Below are 18,730 nucleotides of genomic sequence, written 5' to 3'. Positions count from 1 at the left end.
CTCGAGTGAAGGGAACCCTGCCTGTGGTCTGTACAAGCAGTTTAACTATGGCCTCATAACCTTTCTGCTGGCTCCTGAATTACACAAGCACTGCTGGCAAGAAGAAAGGCAGTCAGTCACCTTTCAGTGAGGCATCATGCAAACAAGACATCCCAGACCTTTGCAGAAGCTGGGTGTACTTATTTCTTATTAGTTCTAAAAAAAATGTTACTAGTCACAGATCCACCAGAAGATACTCAAAAGCTGAAAAGTGTATGGAGTGGTAAAAGTCGAAAGAAACTAAGAAACTGAGTTAATTTTCATTGCCCCCATATTCAGTAACTTCCAGGATTTGGATAACACTTTCAGGATGAGAGTGAGAGTCTGGCTGTGTCACAGTGCTCCCAGTGAACTTTGGGGATGCAGTTTGGAGCTGTGTGTTGTACAAGGTATATGTGCTCTGGCTAATTCACGATACAAACTCAAGCATGAAGGACATTCAGAAAACTGGAATGTGAAACTTACAGTTAAAAGGCAAAATATGGAAAGTCATCTCATGGTAACATCATGACAGACAATATTTTGAGTCTTTCATGCAGATTTGTCCAAAACACTTCTCTCTTCCCCAAAATGATCCCAAAACCTAGTGACATGTACACTCACTTCAAACAATGGAGAGGCCCAGGAGAAACTCTGGTCACTCTGTTGACACCAGCACCACTCACAGTGTTGAGATGAACTTCAGAGATGTAGAGAGTCACAGAGGAGGACTGCAATCGTGTCTTCACAACTTCCAGTGGACATGTCAGAATTGCACCAACAGTACCTCCACATCTGCAAAAATAAACAGGCTCATCACATTTGTAATTGCAAAGAAACTGAGGGATACATTCACACAGAATTAGCATTATCATATAGTCAAACTGCAAAAGGTAGAGAACCAACTATAACATGTATGACAGTGCTGCAGCTATTTGCCCTTGAAGGCAAGCAAACTGTTAAGTCAGTCTGTCAACCCCACAAGTTGAAGTGAAAAATTAAATGGACAAAAAGTGGTGAAGGAGCACAGTCTTCAGTACATGCTGTTCAAATCAGCTCTGGAAAGCAGCTCAGTAGTTGAAATGTTTAACTTCTTATGGTAAATTTTAACTGTTCTTTTTAATGTTTAGTGCACTCCTGACCACCAACAAGGTGCCAAAAATCCTTAAGGGTAGAAAAGATTTATGCACTATGCACACAGGGCTACATGTAAAACCTGGTAAAATCTGTGCCATGGCAATTAAATAACATCTTCAAAACCCCATTTGTATTTTGGGCATCGTACCATGAAAGCAGAGATTTCCTGAGTGTTTCCCGAGTTCTGCCAGTACAGCAAGGCAGAATAAGATACTACAGAGTAGAATCTCGGAAGACAAAAGAGCTCAAGGGGATGAGCAGGTAAAGACTTGTAGGTTTTGCCTCAATCTGTTCCTGTGAGCATGTCCAGGCAAGCCGTGCACAACTTGTGCTGACAGTGCAGTTCCTGCCGTGCTGCTGGAGCGGAACACAGCCAAGAACACACTGCCTTTGCACAGCCCTGCTCAGAGGATTCTTCTAGCGCTGATTCATTACTTGCTTATTAAGATCTGCATTCCTATCTGTTTAAACACACCCTCTGAGGGAAAAATACCAAATTAACAAATTCTGATTTCCAAGACAGCCCCAAAAGCCTTTACATTACCATTATAGAAAAGCCCTCGACATTGTCCTCGAACCTTTTCGGAGACCAGTATTCTTAACATTGCTAAACACCCTTCTTAAAACTATGACCAGGACACTATATCCTTTAAAAAGCAATCAAAAAATCCATCCCAACACATAAACATAGATTTCAATTCAGGTATTAATGTTAACAACTCAGTTTGAAATCCACTAACACATAAACACAATTAGTACTACATTCAAAGGGCCCAGCATTTGCTTCCCCAATGCAATAACTAGAGGAGGTGTTTGATTCTGACAACATAATTATCAGCTATTTCTTTTCTAACACAAGAAGCTCAAACACCCCCAAAACCTTTAAAAAGCTGTAAGCCTGTTCAACAATCTTTTTAAAATAATGTTTTCCAAAACGCAAAGGAGAGTTCAGTCCAAATTAGGAGTAACAGTTAAGACTCAAGATTTCTTATCAATTTTTATAGGGGTAGACTGATGACTCTTCTACTGCAGAGAATACAAAAATACAGCACTGCATTCTAAAAAAGTAATCTTTTTGTATGGATTGAACTGACAGTACAGCTGCAAAGTAGGATAGCATTTCATGATGTTCACTTAATGCTCCATTTAAACCTAGTGACCTAGAGGTGTCCTATTACTAAGCCTAAAGGCATCTTGCCCATCTCTAACTCCCACATTAGTCTGAAGTCTACTCTTCCAAGGTTTCATTGAAGAAAGATATCAAGTTTCTTTGTCAGTCTGGAAAAAAGTGTTATGGCAGGAGAATGACCCAGTCTTTCAGTGTGTGTTGCACTCACGCAGATACAGAGTGACACACATCTTGGAGCAGCATGCTTGGAGTGAGCAATTCACTTCTAATTGTATTTTAAAATCAGAGTTGCAGAAAGACAGGATAGATGTGCTAAGATTTATTTTAGCCAGTGCTGGATGCAGCAGGAGCTTGTAACATGTGAAGGTTCACAATGTGAACACCACATGAGAACCACAGGTAGACCAGCCCTCAAAACAACTTGACATGAAGAGGCTCAAGCTCTAAAGCTCTGAGCAGACAGCAAGTTACTGTATTTCCTGCAGTTCAAAGCAGACACCACTCTAAGGTAATGTGCCTCAGCAGGCAATGTAGGAAGCTGGCTTTAGAGTTTATTTCCTTTCTTGCAGCCTCTCCATTTCCAACTCCCTTGAGCTTACTTTCCTGAAAATCTTTCTGCATTTGATTTTGGGCAGGTTACATGAGAACTTGATTTTGAGCAACAGTAATCACAAGAGAAAGCACATAGTATTATTTATGAGATAAATACCATGCAAGTGGGGAAGAAAGTAGGACAAGAAAACCCCATGGCCTACATTCTTGAACAAGGCTTGGAATTTGAAGCCCTTAATGCTCCCCAGCTACCTCACACCAGAATACATCTCACCAGAAAAATCTTCCAAAGTTGAAGATTAATGCTGCCCTGGAGCTTGTGTCCTGCATGCTCCCTGCACCACACCCAAATCACAGGGGATGCCTGACTGCAGCAGCACTTCTGCCAGACATTCACTGTGGATGGGTCAGACACACCTCACTCCACAATGGATTATGAGATTACTGGGGAAGAGGGCAGATACACAGCTACTCAATGTTTGCTCTTTTTAAGTCTGCCTACAGCAAGCACTTGTCAGTGGCAGCCAGTGGATGTTTACCTGCAATCATAAGGAAGCAGCAGATCATCTGCCTCCCTTTAAGGGCCTTTATCTGCATTACATTCTGCCACTCAAGTAATTTCCAATAATCAGCACCCTTGGCAGCTTCTTGCTGTTGTGTTCTTGGGTGGTTTCTTTGGTTTGGTTGATGATTCAAGATGATTCAGTTGAACCCAAGACTATTTTCAATGTTTTCCACTAACTATTGACAGTTTGAATTAAGCTTCTTCTCTGTCCCCATCTTCAAGATCTCAAACTGCTACTTAGAGTTGAAGAAAGCAAAAAGGTTTATAGTGCTACATGGTTCCATATCACTTAAGTCTTGGAAAAATCCCCAATTTCTACTTCTGTCAAAGTCTAATACTCCACTTTACGAGCCCTCAAAAAGTCCCATATAATAGAGATAACATCTGGAACTGAAGGAGTGAAAGAAAAGGCCCTGGTATGTTGAAGAATCAGACCTTCTCAGTGGTCACAAGATCCACTGAGTCTGAACAACCACTAAATGAAGGCATAATGCAGTAACTATTCTGACTTGTCTAGTTCACTTGACCTTTAAGATAAACACTGTAAGGCTTGACAAAAACCTGTTTATGAGGAACTGTCAGTAAACAGAGCTTGTGGTTAAATAAAGAATAGAGACAATTCAAGAACTATGCACTCTGTACAAATAAGCAACTCCTAAGCAGCAATACCAGCTGCTGTCACCAGCAGCAATGACAGTGTGTTTTACTTAGAAACATATTTCTGGCCTTGCTTATTTAACACACTACTGGAAATATTGTCAAAGAGACAGCTACATTTTTGTGCTCCAAGTCCTGGCAGGCCATTAGCAGCCAGCCAGGAGCTCCAGCTTCCAAGTGTTCTATAAACTGCTAGCAGACTGCTGCCACCTTTGCTGCTACCCTCCTCACCAGCTCAAATTAAGGGGAGTTTTTTTAGTTTGTGGTTTAACACAAATTATGGGCTAGCACAGTTGGGAAAAACATTATTTTAAGAGTTAGAAAATGATTAGATTTCTTCTCCTCATAACATAGGTGGGATTTTGTGAACTACTTCAGACATTTTTACTACCCAAGACCACTCTGGGGCTTCAGTATCTCTAGTCATGCACTAGGCACCAACAACTGTGACTTGTAAGAACACTTACTAGTGTGCAAATTTTTATCCAGGATTAGATGGTAGAGTAAATAGGTGAGCAAATACATTCCTGCTGATAGAGTGTAAATGGCAAGTGAAAAATGGCAAGACCTGAGACACTTCTGTGTCTGAACTTTTATAGCACTTTTTAATGAACGCTATTCAGAAGACCACTTGCTCCTCTTATTTATCCTAGATGTGACATTTGCCTCTTATCAATGTTTACTATAAGCCTTTTTCAGCTTTGCCAAGTGAGTATAAAAACACCCACAAACCTTTAATCAGAAACACCTGATCATAAAAGGGTATGAGAAACCACCTGTAGGGCCCAAGTAAACTGAAGGGTAGAAACCCAAAGATCAGTGGATAAATCCATAAAAATAAACACACTGGTAAAAAAAAAAAAGAAAAAAGGAAAACCAAAATCCCACCACTATTAACACTGTCAAGTTAGAGAATTAAGTCTTCAACTCAAGCCTTCTTGTACAGTTTAAGAGACATGGTTGCTCAGTGAAACAGATACATATACATCATGAGACGTAGTTATTATCTAACCAGCAGGATCATGACAAACTTAAAAGAAAGACACCAAAACTAAGAACAGTTGTATACTGGACATCTCTTGGACAGAAGAACCTAGGGAGATGACAATGCTCACCTAAACTATAGCTTATTCCAGACAGCACCCATGGAAATAAAAGCCCCAAACACCCCACCCACAATACATTTAATTTGATCCGTAATGTGCATTTAGAAGTCCATCACCTCACCAGACTAACAGAAACAAACCTGGATCTACTGGGCTTTAAGCTCTGCTGGTAGTTGAACACAGACAATTCTGACAACCATTTTCCCCAGACAGATCTGTATTATTTGTGTGATGCTGTAAGGAAAGAAAAATGCACGTGCTTCAAAAACCTAAACCCACTTGGTGTTCAAATCCCAGGTTCTGTTTCCAGAGATGGCTGCATAAGAAAGCCTTCTCATATTATTCCAAGTTGAAGGTATCTGCTAAGGAGTCACTGTGTTTGTCCAGAGCAGTTAAGTATCTTTTACTGTTACCTTTCACACCTGCAAGTAAGAGCAGAGAGCTCCAGCATGGATGAGGGTCTCCAATCCAGGCAGTGGACTGTCTATAAATGCTCTAAAGGAGATTAAAATTCCCAGTGTCAATGTCAGCTGACCTAGAACTGAAACTTTCAGTGCAAGACTTTTTTTACTCCTTGAAATAATTATATATTTTATAAAAATAAAAGACAAGCCTGCATGGTGTCAGTCTCAGGTTCACCTTTCTCGGTATTGTAATCACAGCCTCAAAGACTTGAAGATAACCCCTGACCCTGTTATCTCAGGTCTACATTCATTCATGTATTTTACCAGTTATTTATCTTTCCTGCATGAAAATGAAAGTTCCATACAAATACTGGCTGTCAAAAGAAAAGCAAGAAAACTGAGCTCAACATTCTGTCAAAAAAAAAAAAAAAAAAAAGAAAGGTATCCAAGCCTCTTGCAAACAGAACTCCTTCCTATCTCATCACTGCAAATTCAGTCCCAAATCTGTCAGCAATTTCATGGAGCCATCTTACGACCAGAGTAACTTTCATATCGACAAAGTTGCAAGTCTGGATATTAAGTTTGCAGTATCAGTCTTTTGATGACATATAAGGGCTTTAGCAAGTACAGCTTTCAGAAAAAGCAAGAATGTAGCTCATTAAACCTGAATTTTCACAGTTTTCCTGTTATTATACTGTTCAACTTGTAGATTATAAGCATTTCCATCTTCAGTATTAATATAGTGTCTAGGAGCACTGGTAGCCAGAAACCCTTAAGCCCCTTATTCACCAATTATGTTTCTTTACTAATAGAAAAAAAAAAGTGAGATAAGCTCACATCCTTAAACTAAAAATACTAATCAAACCTGCTATTTCTAATTAACAGTGTAAAAATAAAATCCCTTGATGGGCCGCCACATAGAAACCTACAAGTGAAAACAGCACCAGGGGATCAAGCATCACTGAGTTCTGTTATCCAAAACAAATATCAGCAACAAACAGTGTAGCTTGTACTAGGAGCCAGGGGAAATAAACATTTACAATAACATTTGTGTTAAGTGAAAACCACTCCAAGCATCTGCATCTAGAAAGAAATATGAGAAACATACCAGTGGCTCAGTGTCTCAAATACTGACCACAATTTCCACGCAATTTGATAACTCCATGGAGCAAAGCCCAAGCTTTAAACAAACACTGTCTTATTCCACACAGAAGCACATCTGAATATAAAAATAACCAAGTTTGGACAGGAAAGTACTAACCTTCTTCTCACTCATTCTGAAAGACATCCAGGTTTACATACTAGGAATGTATGTTAGGGCAGAGAGGAGCTAAGTGCTTGACAAGTCGGTTATGACTCAAGTGGCTATTTTCTGAAAGGGTATAAAAGAGTCCCCATTATCTCAATACCCACTAGAGATTATTATTATCATCTTTTTAATCAGAAAACCCCAAAAGTCTTTCACCTTTACTTCATAATTTCAACAGTGTCTGATCTCTCTGAGAATTCAAAGACTTAGCTCAAATGCATTTTCTGCACCTCCATCAGAGTGATTTCAGTGACAGACCAATTTGAGACAGTTCTGTAATCAAGACAAATAAAGAGACTCCTCCCTACACTCTCTCACATATTAGACTAGAAAACAGCCAACTTTCTGCAGGAAACATAGGAGTGAAGAAGAGAAGCAAACCTGGCACTACCCAACTGTTAACTCAGAAAAGCAGCTGAACACACCTCCAAACCCCAAACGGTCCCTCTTTTTGCTGAGGAAACACTCAGGTAAGTTCATTGCTCTGATGGAAGCTTCTATGATACAAAATTACTATCATAAGCTTCCTGGAAATTAAGTAAAAAAATCATGAATACCTGAATATTATTTTTGTAGCCAACACCTGAATTTTCATTCAATATACCAATTATGATTGTAAGCAGGTACATCCCAAACATATTAATCTTCCCTATACAGCAAAACATTAAGGGTTTCTAGTACTCTTTTTTTAAGGAATCAATACTCTCCAGCACAGACTCTTGGGGAGAGCTCTGTGCAGGGCCAGGAGTCGGACTTGATGATTCTTATGGGTCCCTTCCAACTTGGCATATATTCTGCCATTCTGTGAACTAGAAGAGCATGTAACTGTCACTTATATACTTAAACCAAAATGTTAATCTACAACCTACATTTCAATGTAGGTTGAATTACAAGGCTTTGTAATTTAAGGATGGAGAACGTTCAACTGATTTCTTCTTCATTTGGAATAAAACCACCTGAGTTTAGACTACCAACATGTTGTCTACAGTCACAACAGTTGCTGTGTGACTAGATGATGGAAGAACAGAAGATATGCAAAAAAAAATAAATCTAGAGCCTAGGCAGCCACAGAGAAACCCCAAGATGGCCCCATCTATGTTACTAAACCAGCAATGTCATCTGTTACAGTTTCATTTCAGAAAACAGGAACTAAAGAATGAACTTGGACACTACAAAAAAACCCCAGCAGACTGAGATATTCATGTTGTTTTTTCACTGAGACTCCAGTGCAACGTAAAGGAAGACAAAGTTTCCTTGCTTTTCAAGTTTCACCGAGGCTAAAGATCACTCTGGTGCGCTACAGATCACCTAATTTGCAAAGTCACGAGATGACCCTGAAAACTTTTCTACTGCTAAATGAGGCCAAGTATAAACTGTTAGCTTGAGTGGACTATGGCTACAGGAAACATGTGGTTGGCACATGCACATGAGGAAACTGCACTCAGCCTTTTCCTCACAGAGTAACCCTTGACCCAGCTGGCCAGCAGCTCACCACAGACCAGAGCTCTCTGCAAAAAATAGGAATGAACCAGCTGAGTTGAGCAATCTTCATCCAGTCTTAAGTTTCAGGTTTGTAAACCTTTTTGTGACAATACACACAACTCTGCCCAGTAACCTCCCCTGTGCACAGCTATCAAGTGAGCACCACTCACAGAATCACAGGGGTTGGAAGGGACCTCTGGAGATCATCCAGTCCAACCTCCCTGCCAAGGCAGGGTCACCTGGAACAAGTGACACAGGAACATATCCAGGGGGGTTTTAAATGTTTCCAGAGAGAGAGATTCCACAGCTTCCCTGAGCAGCCTGTTCCAGTGCTCTGCCACCCTCAACATAAAGAAGTTCTTTCTCATGTTAATGAGGAACACTTCTTATATTTTAGTTTAGGGCCACTGCTCCCTGCCCTGTCGCTGGGAATCACAGAAAGAGTCTAGCACTGTCCTCTTGACACCTCTGTGACATATTTCTATGCATTAATGAGATCCCCTCTCAGTCATCTCTTCTCTAAACTAAACAGGCCCAGTTCCAACAGTCTCTCCTCATAAGAGAGATGCTCCAGATCCCTAATCATCTTTGTGGCCTCCGCTGGACCCTCTCCAGCAGATTTTTGTCTTCCTTGAACTCCTTCTATTGCTTTTTTTAAGTGCTTACAAGGATGTGAAGTCTTAAGAAAAAAATTATACACTGCCTTCTGCTGCATAACCACTCTCCTTTTAGAGTGCCAGAAATTAAGGGGTTGAAAAAGCCCCCCCACAAGCAATAGACCAGGTGCATAATGTGCACAAACCTACAAAGTGTGCCAGAAGCAGAGAAGGTGCCTACGAGTAATTGAATTCACCCAGGCCTGGTCAGAGTAATGTAAATACATTATTGTCCCACCTCAAACACCCCAGTCCAGAGGCAGTGAGCTCATTTTTGTCAATGAAGAGCACAAATGGAAATCACAGCTCCAAGCTCTCCTATGGGATAAAAAGCACGTTCTTAGTGTGTCACTGTCACTTCCGCACAGCCACACTCGCTCCCCAAACACGCTTTTACAGTCAAGCCAGTTAGGGTCCCCAGCTTTCCCTTTTAAGCCAGGTGCCCTTCTCACCCTGTCCCGGGAAGGGCCACAGGCTGTGCGACCACATACATCCCGAGTGTTTTGCGGCTGAAAAAGACAGCGAGACCAACCACCTGCGAAGGTACAAGAGTTACCTCAAACCTAAGTAAAGCTACAGGGGACACACCTCTACTCCTAGCTTCATTCTTCCCTCCCACTGCTTCTGCCTTCGCGGGTGGAAGGCTGCAGGGCCGTGTCAGGCAGCACAGCCCGGAGCGCTGGAGCGCATTCCAGGGACGCAGCGGCCCTTGGAGAGCGCGACCGGCCGGGCACTCCCAGCCCGCCGAGCCACCCGGCGTGCCCGGCAGCCTCCGGGATACAGAGTCCTTCAGAGCGGGCTTCTCCACGAAAACACCGGATAAGGGACAAACCCCGGGAACGGCGGTGGTTTTAAGAGAACCTCCACCCCAGCGCTCCACCCGCGACACAACACAACCCCCAGGCCCGAGAGCTCCCAGGGCCGGGCCCGAACGCGCACGGCGGGCCCAGAAGGGCCTCAGGGCAGCGGGCGGGGAGCTGAACGCGGCCTCCCCGGACCCTCGGGCACAGGGAGCGGGGCAGCCCCGCAAGGCCCTCCCGGGACACCCCCGGGCTCCGGGCAGCGGGTCCCGCCCCGGGCGCGGCCGCCGCCCCCGCTCCCAGGCCGAGCGGCAACGGGCGCTGGGCCGGACCTGCGGCCGAGGGATAGCGACGGGAAAGCCAGGAGGATCCCAGCCCGTGCCTTGTTTCACTTACCCGCCGGCGAAGAGATGCACCAGGGTGTCTCTCTGGCTCATCCTCGTCGCCTGCGCCCGGAAAAGGAGAAAGAAGTGGCGGGCGCTTCCGCCCCGCGCTCAACGCGCCGCAGCTGGCGGGGCTGCGCTTAAATAGGGGCCGGGCGGGCTCCGCCTCCCGCTCCCGGCTCCGCACACACACGGGCCGGGCGGGCTCCGCCTCCAGCGCCTGGCGGGGCCCCGCACACACACATGGGCCGCGGCCGCCGCCCCCTGTGCGGCCGGGCCGGGCCGGGCCGGGAACCGCCTCCCTCTCCTCCCGCCGCGGCCGTTGCGGCCCGGACTGTGACCGACATGAATTTGCATAATCATGAATATGCATGATATGAATATGCAACGAGCCCTTGGGCTAAACAGACACGGCTATTGGCTGCGGGGGGGTGACGTCACCGCAGGAGCGGGACCCGCTTCATGAATATGCAACACCCCCCGAAGTAAACAGAGGCGGCCGTTGGCTGCGGGGGATGTGACGTCACCGCACGCGCCGCCTCATAAGCCGGGCGGGGGATCAGTGGGGTTTTTTCTCCCTCAAGCCGTGGGGTCGTGGCGCAGATACAGCGAGACCGGCGCTGTCGTATCCCTGCTTCCCCTTGCCTTTTCCTTTTCTTTCTAATTGGTATTATAAGTGCGTCTAAGTATCCAAAGCGGGGCTGCCAAGAGAACAGAGCCAGGCTCTGCTCGGTGGTGCCAGCCAACAGAACAAGAGGCAAGGTGCAGGAACTGATGCCCAGGAAGCTCCCCCTGAACGCGAGGAAGAGCTTCGTTACTGTGCTTCTTTACTGGGACAGATCGCCCAGAGAGGCTGTGGAGTGTCCCTCACTGGAGGGATTCCAGAACCGCCCGGACACAGTCCTGTGCCGTGTGCTCTGGGATGGCACTGCTGGAGCAGGGAGGTGGGAACAGATGTCCCGCTGTGGTCCCTTCCGACCTGACCCATCCTGTTACCTGCAGCTTCTTGGGCCCACAACGTGCCCCTGGGCTGGCCCTGGGCAAAGGGCACATCCAGCTCCTGCAGAAAATATGTGGGAAAGAGGTATGAAAAACAGCCCCGGTGCCCCCAGCACCCCCAAGCAGTGGTATTAGTAACGTGTGTGGTGCCCTTATGTTTTGTTTCCTCTTGTTTTCAAATTCTAGGTCATACCCTCAGCTCCTGAAGCAATGCATCTCCTCAAAGAGCACCCAAACAATGGCCCATTGCGTGTGTTTCCAAAGTGAGCATCCTGACTCACTGAGCAACTTTCAACTTGTTTTTCCTCAAAAATACACAGATAAAGGAAAATAAATAAGGCTAAACAGGCAAATACTTAACATCACATGCAAAATTGTTGTCAGGATTAATATTTTGAAAATCCAAGCACCTAAAACCACATAAATGGCTAACTAAAATCTTCATGAATATCCACACAATAAATACAAAAATCTTCCAAAATATAAGCAGCTGTCTCATAACAGCACAACAATTTTTTATATATGTACTAATAAAACAGGAATGCATCCCCTGAGCAGGTGAGCTGATGTGGAAGAAAAATAAGCTGGAAATGTGAAGTGAGATTTTGCAAGACAGGTGGGATTTAAGGAGGAGGCTGGGTGGGAGAAGTGTGAGATGTGGGGGTACTGGGGAAGAAAGTTGTTACATTGAACTGGGACAAGTAAAAGTAGGACAATGATTTTGCAGTTGCTGTTCTGCATTGCTACTCCTCACAGAATGCAGTTGAAACTAATGATCAAATGACTGATAATTGTTCCAAAACAGAAAAACAGGCAAGACTTTCACGAGCCTGTAGTACATGTACATGAGATATGTTAAATTTAACATTCAGAAAGTGAGAAAGGATCATGTGCTGCTTGGCACAAGTTGTCACAGGGAAAAGAGTAAATATATTCAGGTTAATTAAAACAGATAAAATATTTTGAGGGTACTGGAAAACTCCACCAGTGACTTTATTAAATGCTGCATGAAAGATGGTCATATAAGAAGTACTTAGTGTGAGGTCACAAGTTCAATTTTTTTCCAATTCCCTCAGTAGTAGCTTAAGAGGGAACAGAAGATGGGTTTTCTGCAGGCCATGTGATACCATCCAGCGAGCACATGTCCCAGAAAACTCAAAAGAAGATTAAATACCAAATAAAGGTTCTGTTTCATTCTGTCTCTGTGTAGGTGAACGCCTAATCTGGGAGCTTTTAACTTCATCTGGCACTTATGGCTTCCACTGAGAGAAATGAAAAAATGTAAATGTGATTATTTTCATGAATACCTAGTGAACAGCTAGAATAAGTAGTGCTATTGAAACATTTTATTTATGTAATTAGATACTCTGTAATCTTTTTAATTGTATCTTTTTATAGAAACTGTAGTTTTTCATTGAAATACTTAACAGGCCTCAACTGATATATTTTCAATTTTTATTAGGAGTCTGAAAGACTTTGATTCAAAATCATTTTGCAATATTCCTTGAGAGCTGACTACTACTTCTATTCTCCTTTCTAGGCTGGACTCTCCTACTGGACAGCATATCCCATAATGTTTGATGGATATGGATCCTTACAGGGTATTCTCCTTTCATCTGTAGGGAAGAAGTGAGTGTGGAGAGGAAACACCTCGTGCAATCACTCTTTAGAGCCCAGAATGTAAATAAAAGCATCCAGATCGCATGAGGTCCCATTTTGAAAAGATTTTATTCATTCCAGTCTTTTGTAAGATTCTATTTTTCCCCCATAATTTTATTGCAGAACCTGAGTAACTCAATCATCTGTCTTTTTCACCCCTTGATTCCTTAGAAATAATAATTTAAAAAAGAACTTTTTTTGTTGGGTTTGGGGTTTCCTTTTCATGTTCTGCTTGGTGTAAACCAAATCTGTAGTAGGACTCAACAAAGTGACAACAAGGAGAAAAAAAATGTAACACCCCCCCCTTGTTTCTGTGTTTTCTGTCTCTGAATTTTTCTCAGGATACACGTACCATGTGCTTCACTTTTTATCTCGTAGTCCTTGAACAGAAAATACCCTTTCTTAAATTTCACAAGTGGCTTTCTGTGTAAAAAAAGAGCTATAGAATACATTAGAATACCTGATTCACCTGGGTTTTTTTTCTGCTCTTTTATAACAGCCTAAGATGGGATAATATATTTTTCACATGTAGCAGAATCTCTGCTGCCATTTTTCAGTTAGGTTCTAAAAATTGCATTTGTATTTTTGTTCGAAACTACTGTGTTGGATTCATGTTCTTATTATTGTGGTTATAATGACCCTCTCTTTTTCTAATATTTATATGACCACATATCATGAGTTTAAAATATACAGGAAATGAGACTATAACTCCACATTTGAAACAGATTTAGTGTCGTCATGACTTTATTTACCCTATAGTGTTCCTTAAACAAACATTTGGCATCTTTTAACAATGCCAAGGTTAACCCACATAAAACAATAGAAAACAATCCCCCTGTGAAATAATATTTGTACTAAGCAACCTATTTTAAAATATTTAGCATTCTTTGATGCTCTGTTTATCTGACACATTATTCCTTTTCTTGACCAAGCTCACAGGAATGTATTTTGTCCCTTCAATAAATGTGGAAACAAGGTTTATTCAGTTGGGAATTTTGATTCTGGGCCATTTTAATCCACTTCTTTCTCCTTCTGTGAAATTGAAATTATCCTGCTGTGGGTTAAAATTATGTATTGATGACATGCAGTAATGGATATATGTATTATATGCTTATTTGGACAGAGGGAGATTTGTATCTGCAAGGGACTTGAAAGGTAGGTAGGATCCTTCAGTCCAAAAAATTTTTCAAGTTTGTGTGAATGCAAAAAACCCCAAATAAAAAAACCCAAACAAACCCCAAAACCCCTTTCCTGGTTGTGAATGAGAACTGAGGCTGAGGAACAGAAGACAGTGATCCAGAGCTCACATCATGCCCTTGCTCAGGGAATGCCATGGGAATAAAGCAGGCTGTGTATGGCCTCTGGTGCTCCTGAGAGCTGCAGGCAGAGTCTGGCCTCTCTTTTAAAGCCCTGTGAAGCACAAAAAATATTATGAACTTGCCAGCCTTGAGATGCTGAGGAGTGAGAAGGAAGAAACAAACCACTCAAGCAAGTAAATCCATGGAAGTTTCTCAAAGCACAGGAAGAGGCCCAGCTGTGGGAGGCTGATTAGTTTTCTTCCTAGAACCTTTTCCTGATCTCCTTTATGCCTTCTTCAAACGACTGTCCCATTCACTGCTTGTCTCTGAACGTCATGAGAAGCCAGAGGAGATGTCTAAGATATTTCATTTAAATCCATGTGGTCAGGAATGATAAGATGTAGAAAATAAACTATGAATACTCAGAATTCAAGCCTAGGAAGTTAAATTTTTATTCACTTCCTTTGTTCTTCCTAATATTTCAAGAGCTTCTAGAAGAACAAATAAATCTAGACTAGTCCCAAAATTGTGACCACTAACTTTATGTTCTCCTTTTTAAATATTTTTAGGAACTCAACGTTATGATTTGAGAAACTGTCAGAGCACTTTTCCTTTGCTAGATCAAAGCATATTTTCTTTAAATTTCACAAAGTAATGTTTTGTGTAAGTGCACTTGGTGTGGGCTATCCTGAGGGTGTTTGAAGTTCTCGTGTATCCCTTTCAGAAGGAATAAGGTTGGGTATCCTGCACTGCATCAGGAATGAGGTTGAAGTGGAGAAGCAATATGCCCCCTGACAGGCATGGCATTCCAGGGTTTAATACCTATTCTGTTGCAGGGCCAGAATTAGTGGTGTTACAAAGTGTAACAAAGTGTAAATGGGTGAAGTACATCTTGTTAAATAGCCAGCATTAATTTCCTGATATGTCTGGCTTAGAAATGAGACTTGAGCTCGTGCTTATTAATGACACAGAGAAATCAAACTGCTTCATCATTGCTAATGAAGACCTCGTAGAGGGGTTAAATTTAGATCTAAAGTAAACCTCTGGGAAGAAACTGGATGGGTTTCTTTAGTACATGTTATAAGAGATCAAGAAATATTCGGGTTTGGTTTTTTTTTTCCTTTAAATACCATTTTCCTCATATTTTATCTAGTTTCTTCCATAAATTCTTCAAAACTGGGGAGATGGTTTTTGTGCTTTCACATAGTGTTCTTTTTGTCTCTGCTTATGTTTACAGAACTTTTCAATGAAAGGAAAAGAATTTTAGATATATAAACCCCCAAATCCTACATTATTGTCCTATAAATAACTTGCCTTCTGACTTGTGCAACTCAGACTTGAGTAATAAATGCCATCAGCATAAATTACAGGGTTAGGGTTTTTGTTGCCAGGAGCTGGGCATATTTTAAGTTGTGCATCTGGAATAATGGCAAGATATTACAAGGAATGTTTTTTAGCTCATATAATGTACTGATTCTGAAAGTGAACAAAATGAGTGTGTTTGTACCGCTCTTTAGAAATGGTAGAATTGAATTTGTGTAATGGTGTAAAGTACAACAGCTGGAGGACCTCTACTCCATCCCAGCAAAAGTTGACCATTCTGAAAGATTTAAAAAGTCCTGTAAATTTATGAATACACTTCTATCAATCTGTTTACTAATATATTTTTAACTCCATTTCTTAAATAAGGAAGCAGAATGAGACAAGACAGATGTTTAACCAAAACTATTGGACAGATCAGTGATGGATTTAGAAATAACCTTTTCACCAAGAAAGCCAGTAGGGAGGGTGTGCTAAACAACTGTCTTTATACTTTGTGTGGGCTGCCTTCCTCTTGAGAATGGAGCTGCCTTTGTTCCTTGAGAACATATAAACCTCTGTAATACACAATTGCAAATACACATTTGTACGTCTATTCCTCAGTTACTTGTTTACCTGAAGTTTGCAGCTTATGGAATCTCTGGAAATAGTCAGAAAATAAAGCAGAAGAGGACAGGGAAAAAGGATAATAAAGAGGGAAAGAAGAAGAAAAGAGCAGCTGATCTTTGAAAAAGGTGTGGGGTTATCAGTAGCACGAACATGAGAAGTGGGAGAGTGGCAGGTAAGACTGAGAAAGAACAAGAGGCAGCGTGATGTGCAAGAGTGGAGACAGGATAAGTCATATCAATATCTTGAGGTGCTCATTAGGGAAGGTATAAATTCTGTGTGTTGAAAATTGGGTTTTACAATCAGAAATATGCAGATACTTGCTGCAGAGAAAAGGAAATAGTTAACTGTATTGTGCTTGGCCCTCATGAGAGCTGTGGGGAGCACTTGGCATAACTTAGGCTGTCAGTTTTTGTGACAGGTTTATTCGAACTGAATCAGGTGTACAGCAGAGCCATTCATGGATGGCTTATCATATCAGAGAACACTTAAAAGATTTGGTTTGTTTAGGCTGGATAAATAAAGGATAAGATAAGATATGACTGCTACCAAAAAATATGTGAAGAGAATAAACTACAGAAACCAGAGAAGTAAAATACTGCATAAGCTAAAGGTCAATATTAGCAGAGTCACCAGAGGTCATGAATAAGTTCAGACAGAGAAAAAAAAAGTGAGAATCCTTGATGTGGTTTTCTACAGCATCTGGAGTGTAGAATGAAAGATTTCAAGTATTGTATGCAGCCTATGCTCAGTTGAGTCTCAAATTGTGAGAAGATGGTTAGGGTATCTTGACAAGGCATCCTGCTTTTGAAAGGTGTGAATCCATGATGCAATTTACTTTCAGCCTATCACTAAAGCAAGGGCTCCTGTCCGTAGCTTACTTTGAGAGAGGTGTGTAAACAATGTCCCACGATTCAGAAGTAAATTTCCTGATGTGAAAAATTTCAAATGTTTGAGAAATTTACTCACTCCTAAACGAAACAGAACTTTGACATTTTTTTTCTCTTTTAATCAAAAGGCAAAAGGAAGTGTGACTCATTTAGAAAAGGTGAATGTGTGACTGCATAGGTTTTGCAAAGCTGGAGTAAGCAAACCCAGGGAGCTCAGTAATAGTGTGGTTACAAACCACACCTCGCTGTTGTGTTTATTGGAAGAGGCAGAGGAAGGATCCCAGCAGCACACATTCCTCTCTGGGCTTTAGCATTTTATGTAAGCAGCCTGATTTGGAAAACGGAGCAAACCCAACTGTCTTAGATGTGCATGAAGGCTATGGAAGTGTTTTCAGGCCACCAGCAGTTGCCTAGGGAGTCAGTCACCTTGCTGCTCTCACTTGATAGATGTAGTTTAATAATTAATTTGCATCTGGAGGAGATATTACTTCTCTAGCTTGTCTAAGCCTGGACAAGGAATTTGCTGACTCAGGTGTACATTAGGGGCATACACTTCATTATTGCTAATGAAGTTAAAGAAACATTGCCAGAGACTTTGCTTTTTCACAAGAGATAATGCTTTTGAAGTGTTGATGACTAGCTGGACTAGTTGTCCAGCTAGTTGTTTCCTGGATATTGTTAGTATGACACAAAGCTCAGTTAGATCCTCAGTTTTGAAGTGTAGGAACCACAGCTAGAAGGAAAACTGTTACGTCAGCTGTCGCTACAAATGGAGAATGCTGAGTATTGTTAGCAGGTTGTTTATCCTTATGAGGCAAATATTCTTCTAAATTTTATTTTCATTGTATACAATTCCTTATTTCCTGTAGGCTATGGAAATGTTTTGTCGTGTTCCAGATTCTTCTGACAGTCTCGTCTACTTCCAGAAATGGTGAGGGGAAAAAAGTTTGTTTCGGTTTGGTTTTTTAAAAGAGTCAGATCATAGTTGATTTTCTGACTCTGAACAACCTGGGGAAGTGATTCCTTGGCCTAAAAAAGGCACTTTAAGAAATGGAAAGAACTTACAGTGTAAGCAATGCCAGTTTAAAAGACGTTTAACAAAACAAAAAAAGAAAAATTACAAGTTGATCCATTTGATTCAAGATTTTATGGAATACTGATTTGCTTGACCTTTGATAACATTTTAACAAGATTAGGATGAACTATTAATGCTTGCTCTGAGGCAAGGCATCAGGTCAAAGAGATGAAATCCTTATTTTTCCTGGAATTTATTTAACACATGTAGGCTCATGTAAATCCTGGGGACACATCTTGTCTCAGGTACAAAGCCCTGGTAACTCTTCCTTTCTCAGTGCTCTTATTTTCTCTCCTATGGAGCACAAGCTCACTTATTTTTTAACCTGTTCTCTAATCTAATACAGTGAGTTATTTCCCCTAGTTCTTTGAAAATACTCTGGAAAATCTTCTGCACGTTTTTTGTAAGTTTAGATGCAAGGAACCTCAAGTAGTTTCATTCATAACATGCTGTAGCCTTGGTAAAATTACATCTTGGATGAATTTGATCTTATCAGCCTTGTGGAAAGAGCAGTGGTCTTTGTGATGTGAATGAGATCTGATGGAGGTGGTTTTGACAAATTAATCTTTCAAGTCTTGATCGGATTTGGAGTTAGGTTGTTAGTCACTGTGGTGGGAAGAACTGAATTTATCTATGATATGAAGTGGTGAGGAAATTTGATGTATTATCTTGATTTCATGATAAA

The 18,730-nt window shown here is 41.7% G+C and overlaps 1 protein-coding gene across 1 annotated transcript in view; it reads right to left on the bottom strand.

The window, feature by feature from the left end:
* Positions 1-10,340, bottom strand: part of SLC25A36 (solute carrier family 25 member 36) — a 28,963-nt gene extending 18,623 nt beyond the window's left edge. The window contains exons 1-2 of the mRNA XM_051782239.1: positions 10,212-10,340; positions 643-813 (exon numbers count right to left, since the gene is read on the bottom strand). Coding sequence (XP_051638199.1) covers positions 643-813; positions 10,212-10,252 — 212 coding nt within the window. The 5' untranslated portion in view covers positions 10,253-10,340. The remainder of the gene's footprint in view (positions 1-642; positions 814-10,211) is intronic.
* Between the last annotated feature and the right edge of the window lie 8,390 nt (positions 10,341-18,730).

Source organism: Manacus candei, unplaced genomic scaffold (genome assembly GCF_025592945.1).
Source record: "Manacus candei isolate 608988 ecotype Guabito, Panama unplaced genomic scaffold, ASM2559294v1 h1tg000015l, whole genome shotgun sequence".
NCBI classification, from domain to species: domain Eukaryota; kingdom Metazoa; phylum Chordata; class Aves; order Passeriformes; family Pipridae; genus Manacus; species Manacus candei.
The sequence above is the reverse complement of the archived record's forward strand: the minus strand, read 5'-3'. Positions and strand labels throughout refer to the sequence as shown.